Source organism: Otolemur garnettii, unplaced genomic scaffold (assembly GCF_000181295.1).
Source record: "Otolemur garnettii isolate 467f Iridium unplaced genomic scaffold, OtoGar3 scaffold00075, whole genome shotgun sequence".
Lineage (NCBI taxonomy): Eukaryota > Metazoa > Chordata > Mammalia > Primates > Galagidae > Otolemur > Otolemur garnettii.
The window spans coordinates 505,056-514,363 of record NW_003852470.1 but is presented as its reverse complement, the minus strand read 5'-3'; the positions used below and the strand labels follow the sequence as shown (position 1 = coordinate 514,363).

Genomic DNA, 9,308 nt, shown 5'->3' with positions numbered 1-9,308 from the left:
CCCATGCAGATACTGCGCACACACCTGCCACCCCGTGTGTCCTATGCTAGACACAGTGCACCTCTCCTCTCCCGTGTGACAGATGGGACATGAGACCCTGTCTGGCCCAAACATGTCCAGCTGGGCACGCTCCCAGCTCACCCCAGAGGACCCTGGTTTCCTTGCACTCTGGCCTCAAGCCCTTACTCAAACTATGTACAACGCACAGTGTAGCCTGCAATGTCCAGAAGGGACATGGGGCCCCAGCTGCATCCACAGTGCCTAACAGCCACAGCTCTTTCTCTGTGGACTCAAGCTAATGCTACATGGACTTACAGAAACTGGACACAAAATTCTAGGAGGGTTACAAGCAGGATTTCCCTAGGTGTGACGTTCAGCAGTGGGGTGGGTAATCTGTGCCTCCCCCACCTCTCTGAAAGGCACACCCCGATCCCACCAGGCAGATGAGGTGCCATCAGGTGGAAGCTGGCACTGGCCCCTTCCCCCCACTAGCCATGTGGGATGAAGAGCAGAAGTGCCACCACCCCCCCAGCTTGCCTTTAGGGCATGTAGAGTCACCTGGGCTGGGCACACTGGCCAGGTGCAGACAGACCATGTCCAGTGCCCACACCATGAGCAGGGCCTTTCACAGCCACCAGCCCAGACAAGTGGCTCACAGGGAAGGCTAGACCCAAGTAGGGAAGCAGAAGCCTCGGCCACTGCACAAGCCTGTGGGTCACCTAGTGTCCTGTCTCCTCCCTAGGATCTGAAGACCGTGCTGTCCCTGCCGCAGTACCCAGGGGAGTTCCTGCACCCCGTGGTATATGCGTGCACCGCCGTCATGCTGCTCTGCCTCCTCGCCTCCGCTGTCACATACATTGTGCACCAGAGGTGAGCCTGGCTGGGGTCCCACACCCCATGGTATCCTCCTTTCCCTTCAAACAATTCCCCCAAAGTGAGACCTCACTCCCTCCAGGGGCAGAGGTGCTCAGGCAGCCACACCCACCACTCCCAGCCTCCAGCGGGTCTTCCCAAGGCAGCTCCTGTGTGCTTGACAGGGTGAAGTAGGCTCCTCCTGAAACAGCTCAGGTCTGCGGGGTGCCCTGGGACCCCCACATCCTGGGGGAGGTGGAATGGCCTGTAGAACATGTGGAGATGCTAGGAAATGTGATGGTCCCACACAACAGGGTCAAGCATAGTCAAAGTCATGGGCAGTCACAAGGCCATGGTCACTGGCAGAGGCTTGGGAGTATCTGTAGCTGTGGTCCCAACAGGAAGCCAAGGCTCACAGGTAAAGACTTGGGCACACCCAAAATTAGATAGACTCCGTGGCTTGTAAACAATAGAAGTTGATTCCTCGAGGTTCTACAGACTGGACATCCCAGGTGAAGGCACCAGCCGGTTTGATGTCTGGGGAGGCTGCTGCTTAGTTCACAGACAGCACCTTCTTACCATGTCCTCACAGGGCGGCATGGGTAATATAGCATTCTGGGGCCTCTTTTATAAAAGCATTGATCCCAACTGAGTCTGCACATGTGACTTGGTAAGGAAAACAAACCCTCAGACCACAGTACCTGTAATCACAGAAAGAGGCTTGAGCATGTTCAAGGCCGTAGTCACGCAATCCAGGGATATTTGTCCAAGCCCAGCCTCTTCCCTAGGTAACAGACAACTGGGGGAAGTCTGTCCTGGGCCCTGGGGAGCTACTTGCATCTGAGACTCTGCACAGTCATGGGGTCTCAGGGCCCCAGATGGTCCCTGCAGACCCCTTTCCAGTGCAGCATCCCTAAGTGATATCACTCAGGACTGTCCCTGGCACAGCCCATCTCTGCTGCCTGACCTGGTCCTGTGGACAGTCACTGCTGCCCTGTAGAGGGCTGGCCACCCTGAGGACAGGGCTAGATAGGATGAAGGCTCAGTTCCTAACAGGGGACCCTTCTCTCCACAGTGCCATCCGGATCAGCCGGAAAGGCCGCCACATGCTGCTGAATTTTTGCTTCCATGCGGCTCTGACCTTCACGGTGTTTGCAGGCGGCATCAACCGCACCCAGTACCCCATCCTATGCCAGGCGGTGAGTCCTCTGCACCTTCATGGGCCACGGGAGCAAGTGTGCTGTCATCTCCCCCAAGGGCGTGTGGTGGTGCCCGTCTTGTGTGACTCCATCTGCCCGCACTTGAGCTTCTCGCTGCCTGAACCCACCCGGCTGTTTTGCTGAATGTTTTATCATATAAAACAGTATGTTTTTCTCCAGACCGCTTTACTATAAGGGCTCTGGTGACACGGCAACTAGGTGTGTAATGCCCCAAACCGGGGCTCTTCCTGGGGACAGGGACACCACCTGGCTCTACAGAGAGCCTGGTGGGGAGGAGCATGGGCAGGGCACTTGCTCCCAGCCCTAGCAGGACCTGCAGAGGCTGCACCTCCTGTGAATGGGAGGGGAAGCTTGGTCAGGTAGGTTACTGGGGTGTCCAGGCTGTGGCCATGTGCCCCGTGTGGGCCCTGCAGAGAGTTTCCTAGATGTCCCGCTCCTCAGCCAAAGGTGGAGCCTCAGGGCATCTGGGACAGAAAAGAACCAGAAAGGCAGGAGAGGGGCCTTCCCCATATCTGGGGCCTGGCCTGGCCCCACAGCTGAGCCTGGTCCTGCCCTCTGGGCTGCAGCTCCTCCAGGGTGGCATCTGTCTGTGGCCAGCCCTACCTGGAGCTGCTCTATGCCTAGCCCTACCCAGGGGTGCCAGCCCCAACAGTCAGCCCCAGGCCCCAGGCTCAGTGGGTGGGAGTGCTCCCCCATACGCTGCAAGGTGTCTCACCCAGCCCTGTGGTTCCATCCTTCCCTAAGTGTGCCAGGCCTATGGGACCGCACTCAGCCTGCTGTGCCCAGGCAATTTGGCTCCCCACTGGCCCCATAACTCAGCAAGCAGTGAGGATGGCTGTGTGCACAACTCCACCAGGTACCTCCCGTACCTGGCACTGATGTTGGGCAGCTATCTGCCCACCCTGGTGACCTATCTACCTGCACTGACAGTAGAGGCAAACCTGCCCTGGGGTAGACAAAGGGCTATCCTCAGGAAGCCAGGCTGAGAGTGCTGGTCCACCCAGCACCTTTCCCCCTAGCACTGGCACAATTACAATTGAGGCCACAGAGTGCCCACACACACAGGACAGTCCTGTTACCCCAGCCTGTACATGGAGGAGATAGCCCATCTACGTAACTGTGCATCTGGACCAGCCACCAGAAAGCCATGGCCACTGCCTGAGCCTAGCCCATGTGGCCCAGCAGAGATGTCTCTAGCACATGCCTGAATAGGGCCATGGTAGACGCAATTGCTTTATGGAAACAGCCACAGAAAGCAGCTGGGGGTCCAGTTTCTGTCCTCCCTGCAGGGGCCTCTGGGCAGCCCTGAGATGGGTCATGTCTGTGTCTGTGCTTGGCCATCCAGGCTCCCCACACATTGCAGCAAAGCCACCAGCCTCATGTGAGCCCCACTGGAGCCTTAGAAAACCTCAGACTATCCCAGGCCCTGACCAGGCTCCCAGAGAACCCCACAGGTGACAGCCCAGGGGGACACTCGACATGTATGATGGGCGGGGGCAGGTCTGGACTCTGGAGAGGTGAAATCTTGAGGACATGGTGTGGGTGAGCTGTGTGCCCCTCCCTGGGATGGTGTCCCAGGGGAAGCTGCTTTGTATTCTGGAATCAGAAAGACAATAGCCTCTCCCACGCTCTATCCTGGCCTCACAGTCACCCTCCAGAAGTTGGTGTTCATTCACCTGGGGCCTACGGGGTGCTGGGCACAGCCACATGGAGCCTATGTGCCCTAGGGGGTGTGCACAGCAAACACGCACACAGTGCCATGGGGCCATCACAGCTAGAGAGGCCTAAGAGGAGGAAGCTGGGCTCAGGGCCCATGTGCTCCTTTACCCTGCACTTTGAGGGTATGACCAGAGTTCCTATCACTGATTCTGAAGCTTCTGAAAAGCAGGGGCTGGGCAGGCTCCTCATGTGGGCCTCAAGGATACTCTTGGCCCTATGGCTGCCCTCACCACCCTGCCGGAGGTGAGGTTAAACACAGCTGCAGGAAGGCAGGCCACACCCAGCAAAGGGTTCCTGACTGCCAACCCCAGACCCCTTCCCACTGAGCTAGCCCAGCACCCCACGGGGTGGGGCAAGGGGCACAGCGCCCAAAGCCCTGGGGAGAACAGATGGTTGTCATGGCAACAGATGACCATGGACCTCATTAAAGTATTTAAGCGGCTTCATGAGCAAAGACAGATGGCCGCCCTTGGCCCCATGTAGCTGAGCCTTGGCACTGGCCCTGGACACCCAGGGTCTGGGGTGGGCAGCAGAACCCTGTCTGGACACCAGGGCAGCGTCTCCACAACATCTCTGTGTCCAGCCTGAGGACCACATTTGGGAGACACCGTTCTATTTACATCTCCCATAACCACTGTACACAGCAAGGCCCCGGCCCTCCTCACTACCCAGGCAGCTCCCTGAGGCCTGAGGGCCATTGTCTCTGACCACTTCTGGTTGTACAGGACACCTACAGCCATGCTGCTGCCCTCTTCCTGGGCCCTGCTTTGGCCACACATGGGCCCTCACACATAGGGCCAGGCCCAGAGAAAGGCTGGCTCTCTCTGGCCACCACCACGTGCAGGGAGCTCCCCTGGAGCCATGAACAAAGCCCCCACCTTTCCACTCCCCAAAGCCTCATCCATTATCATAGTGTTTCCTCATAAGTAAAACTGGAGCTGCAGGTTTAACGCATCATTATAATGGCACAATGTTAGCCTTATTCAGAGTCTCTGTGTTCCTTAAACATTTACATCCTTTCCAATTATAGCAATGTTTTACTTGTCATTTCAAAATGTCAGGTTATTACTCCAAGACAGCCTCGTTTTATACACTCAGAGGGAGACAGGTAGAGTGTGGGATGCTGTCCCTGTCCCCTCCTGACATACAAGGTCGGGAGCCCCAGCAGGCTGGGGAGACCCCTGCTGAGGACACCCCTCAACTTGGACTCCTGTGTAGAGCTTAGAAGCCCAAGCCTCCAACCCACAGGGCCCTGGGCCTGAGCCCCCAGTGACCACAGGAAGCTGTGTGCATACAGGCCCCCACAGGCTGGCGCAGACTCTCTCAAGGACATGCACACAGCCCTCCAGCTGCCACAGGCTCCCATGTGCTCGCTGCCCCCATCTCAGTTCAAGGGTCTTTGCAGCCCACGTGTCCCCAGTGAATGCTGGAGCCCCTGTGTTGTCCCCAGCTGCCCTGAGCTAGCCTGCTAGCCCTTCTGCTGCTGCCATTCTTGTCACTAGACAGCTGCCTCCTGAAGGTGCCCAGGGAGCTCCAGGCTCCACAGCTTGAGCATCAGGGAGGCAGGGCTGGGGCTGGGGGCCGGCTGACCGCTCCTTCTTCCAGGTGGGCATTGCACTGCACTACTCCACGCTTGCCACCATGCTGTGGATTGGAGTGACTGCCAGGAACATCTACCAGCAGGTGACAAAGAAGGCCCCGCCATGCACGAACGGAGACCAGCCTCGGCTCCCTAGGCAGCGGCTGCTCAGGTACTGAGTCTCCTCACACACATGGCCACCCATGGGGAACCGGGGTGACACCAGGTACATTTGCTGGGTCTGGACAAACTCCTCAACAGGGGTGATAGGAGCCAGTATACCTAGGGGCTTAGGGGCAGGGAGGTGAGCCTGTGACAGGGTAGATCTGGATGGTGAATTGGGGACAGGATGGGAGGGCAAGAGGTGACCTAGGGACAAGATGGGGGGCCAGCATCTATAGCTGGGCCATCGGGTCTGGGACACCACCTGTGTGCCTCATGTGTGACACCCCTGTGCTGCTGAGTTATCCTGAGATCCTTGATGGGGGCTGTGCATGGAGACTTGCCCAACTGGCCTTGGTGGCCATCTGGCCCCTAGTGTCCATGGTAGCCTCAGTGACATTGGACACCTGTTTCTTAGCTGGTAGAAAACGATGGCTCACTCAAACACCAATTTCAAGGTGACCCTGGCCTGGGCCCCTTGCTATGGGGCTGGCAGGCCTGCCCAGCTAGTGGTCCCTTGGCCTTCCTCAGGCCAGGACTCATGGGAAACTCAGCAAGGACCAGGGACATGCCTAGGGGTACAGGGCCAGCCGGAGGGCGAGGACACATTGCCATCTGCAAGTGAAGAGGCTCCCCTCCCACCGTTTTGGGGCTGGGAACCCCTGAGACAGAAGCTCTTGCTCACCATGTGCCAGGGCAGCAGCTTCCGTGGGGCGTCCTCAGGGCTGTGCCGTTTGCTTGGCTGAGTCACAGCTTCATTGCAAATCCTAGAGTTGGCAAAAACCACACTCAAGAGTGTGGCCCACGAGGAGTCGAGCATGGGCGCCAACCTGCCCTGTCCTCCTGGTGCTCCCTGGGACTCCTTGAACGCCCACCCCAGACACCTGTGCATTTTGCCCAGGTGGTGCCTGCAGGGGGCATTGCTGCCAGTGCCAGGTGTGGCCACATGAAGGCCCCAGCCTGGCAGCACCTCCATGGGTTGAAAGCAGCAGAAAAACTCATTCTAAAGCAGAAAGAAGTATGTCCTATGTCACGTAAATATGGCCAGTTTCCACCCAGACTATTTCTAACACTGATTTCCAGGCCCTGGTGAGCTGTACCCATGGCCAAGCAGCTGGGTACCAGCTCCATTACCTCGCCTCTGCTGGAGACAATTGAGGTTCCCTGTGTTTAAAAATCACTCTCAGAATGTGTTTCCTCCTCTGTGAAAGTGGGACAGGGCCACAGAGCATTGGGTGCTCCTCTCTGCTACAGAGCCAGGCCAGGTGCTGTAGACAGGGCCTGGCTCAGCAGTGCTGGGTGGCGATCCACCTAGGGCTTACATGTTTGCCGCAGTGCTCTAAGGAATCTCGAGGTTCCTGTCAGGGCTGCCTGGAGACCCTGCCACCATCCCCCATGTGGGCCCCTCCCCTATCTGGGCGCCTTACCAGTATAGAAAGGCCTGGACATTCTGGGGGCATCTGTAGGGGGCTGTGACACTGCAGAGTTCCTTAGAGACTGGCTGACCTGGTTACTCCACTCTCCCCAGCCACACTTCCTCCCACCTCGTGGCCCGCCATGGTGGCTGATTGTGGCCTTACTGTGTCCTCCTGGTGGCAGATGCAGACTCGGGGGTGAGGGTGCTAGCTTTGCACTTTGTAGAGGGCCTGGTGCTTTCTCTGGCCTGGCCTGGGTGGGGTGGAAGGTGAATGTGCAGGGGCCGCACCTTCCAGGGAGGCGGGGCTGACAGGCAGTCTTTCCTCTCAGTCCCCAACGGGGTCACTCTGAGGCTATGCTGCACAGCATGGACTTCCCCCATGGTGGGGCCACTACAGACACCCCAACTGGGTCCTATGCAGGGGAGGGCACAGGTGAGCAGGGGAACAGACCACACAGGATGCTGAGCACAGTCTTAGGGAAAGGTCAGAGAAGGCCAAAATGCCTTAGACAATGTGGCAGGTCGTGTGTCTCAAAGGTACACTGCTCAGGGCTCAGAGTGACCCTCATTAGCCACAGACAGCATTTATCATGGGCCACACTTGCTCTGACCTCCAGTGGGATGGCACTGCAGCTGGAGACCACACCAGGAGGTGTTGCCGGGTCAGCTGGTTGAAGCATCCATTCCTCAAGCTCGGCACACCTTGGTGTTTGTTTAGGTCTTTGATCTCTTTCAGTGACGCTTTGTCATTTCCAGCACACAAGTCTTGTACCTCATTGGATGAATGTTTCTCCCCAAGTATTTTACTCTTTTTATTATAAATGGAATTATTTTCTGAATTTTCTTTTTGGATTGTTCGTTGGTTGTGTATAGAAATACAACTGATTTGGGGATGTTGATCTTGTGTCCTGCGACTTTGTAAGTGCCTGCTATTAGCGCTGATCAGGTGTTGTTAATTCTTTAGGATTTCCCACATGTATGGTGATCGTGCTGTCTGTGCACAGAGGTGGTTTAATTAATGCTTCTTCCATTCCAATCTGGGTGGCTTTTATTACTTTTTCTTGCCTAATTATTCCAGCAGGAGCATCCAATGCAATGTTAGTCTTCTTGCTTTTTTTCTTAATCTAGTGAAAGGTTTACCAATTTTGATGATTTTACTTATTTATTTTTGGAGAGAGAGTCTCACTCCGTCACTCAGGCTGGAATGCAGTGGCATCATCATAGCTCACTGCAACCTCAAACTCCTGGGCTCCTGCAATCCTCCAGCCTCAGCCTCCCAGTGACTGGGACTACAGGTGCCACCACGTCCAGCTAATTGTTGATCTTGTTAAAGAACCGATTTTGGTTTCATCGGTTTTCTCTATTTTTCCATTCTCTGTTTTTTTTGTGTCTCTGCTCTAGTCTTCACCATCTCCTTTCTTCTGCTAGCTTTAGGGTTTAGTTTGCCCTTCTTTATTCATTGTCCTCATGGTATAAAATTAGATTATTTATTTGAGATCTTTTTCTTTTTGATGTAGACATTTACAGCTATAAATTTTCCTCTGAGCGTTACTTTTGCCACACCCCTGAGGTATGTTGTGGAATTTTTTTCCATTTATCTCAAAAGTATTTGCTCGTTTTCCTTGTGGGCTCTTCTTTGGCTTGTTGTTTATTTGATTATGTTACTTTTCACAGCTCACTAGGTGTTGGTGGATAGGGGGATCCACCCTCTCTAGAATGGTGCAAAATTTTTAGAAACACACTGTATGAATGAAATCCCAGCTTCATCATACTGAATCCTGTGGTTCCAGCTGATTTGTGTCTGGAGAGACCCTCATTACAGTGATGACAAGCAGGATGTCATTTCCTCCATGTCTGCTGAGAAGCTCTGTCTCTGGGGTCAGGCCCTCTGGAAGATTAGGGCAGGGGTGATTCTGCACATCCCACTGTGTGGCCTGCTACAGCCAGGTAGGCATCATCTGCCTCCCCCACCTGTGAGGAGGGGAGCAGGTGAGGGGCGGGATCCTGCCTCCAGACCTCACCAAGCAGAGCCACCAGCCTTTCTGGTGTGTTCAGTATAGGCTTGGCTGTGTAAGTTGAGTGCGAGTCTTGTGCAGGACCCGAGAGTTCTGTGTCAGGGCTGTGCTGCTGGGAGGCCCACCATGAGCCTCTGGCCAACAGAAGTGCTAGGCAGATGCAGAGAGGGAGTCTGAGGAAGGACAGGCCCCCACCTAAACCAGGGTTGGGGGATCCTGTCATGAGGATGGTCAGATGGCCTGGCTGGCCCCTCCTCAGTGTCCCTGTGGGACCAGCACCTCCACCTCCTCAGTGTCCATGTGACCCAGCACCTCCCCCTCCTCAGTGTCCATGTGACCCAGCA

At 55.8% G+C, this 9,308-nt stretch overlaps 1 protein-coding gene across 1 annotated transcript in view; it reads left to right on the top strand.

Moving 5' to 3' along the window:
- Nucleotides 1-748: 748 nt before the first annotated feature.
- ADGRA1 (adhesion G protein-coupled receptor A1) overlaps nucleotides 749-9,308 on the top strand; it is a 42,367-nt gene continuing 33,807 nt past the window's right edge. Inside the window, exons 1-3 of the mRNA XM_012807783.1 lie at nucleotides 749-870; nucleotides 1,928-2,051; nucleotides 5,397-5,542. Coding sequence (XP_012663237.1) covers nucleotides 821-870; nucleotides 1,928-2,051; nucleotides 5,397-5,542 — 320 coding nt within the window. The 5' untranslated portion in view covers nucleotides 749-820. The remainder of the gene's footprint in view (nucleotides 871-1,927; nucleotides 2,052-5,396; nucleotides 5,543-9,308) is intronic.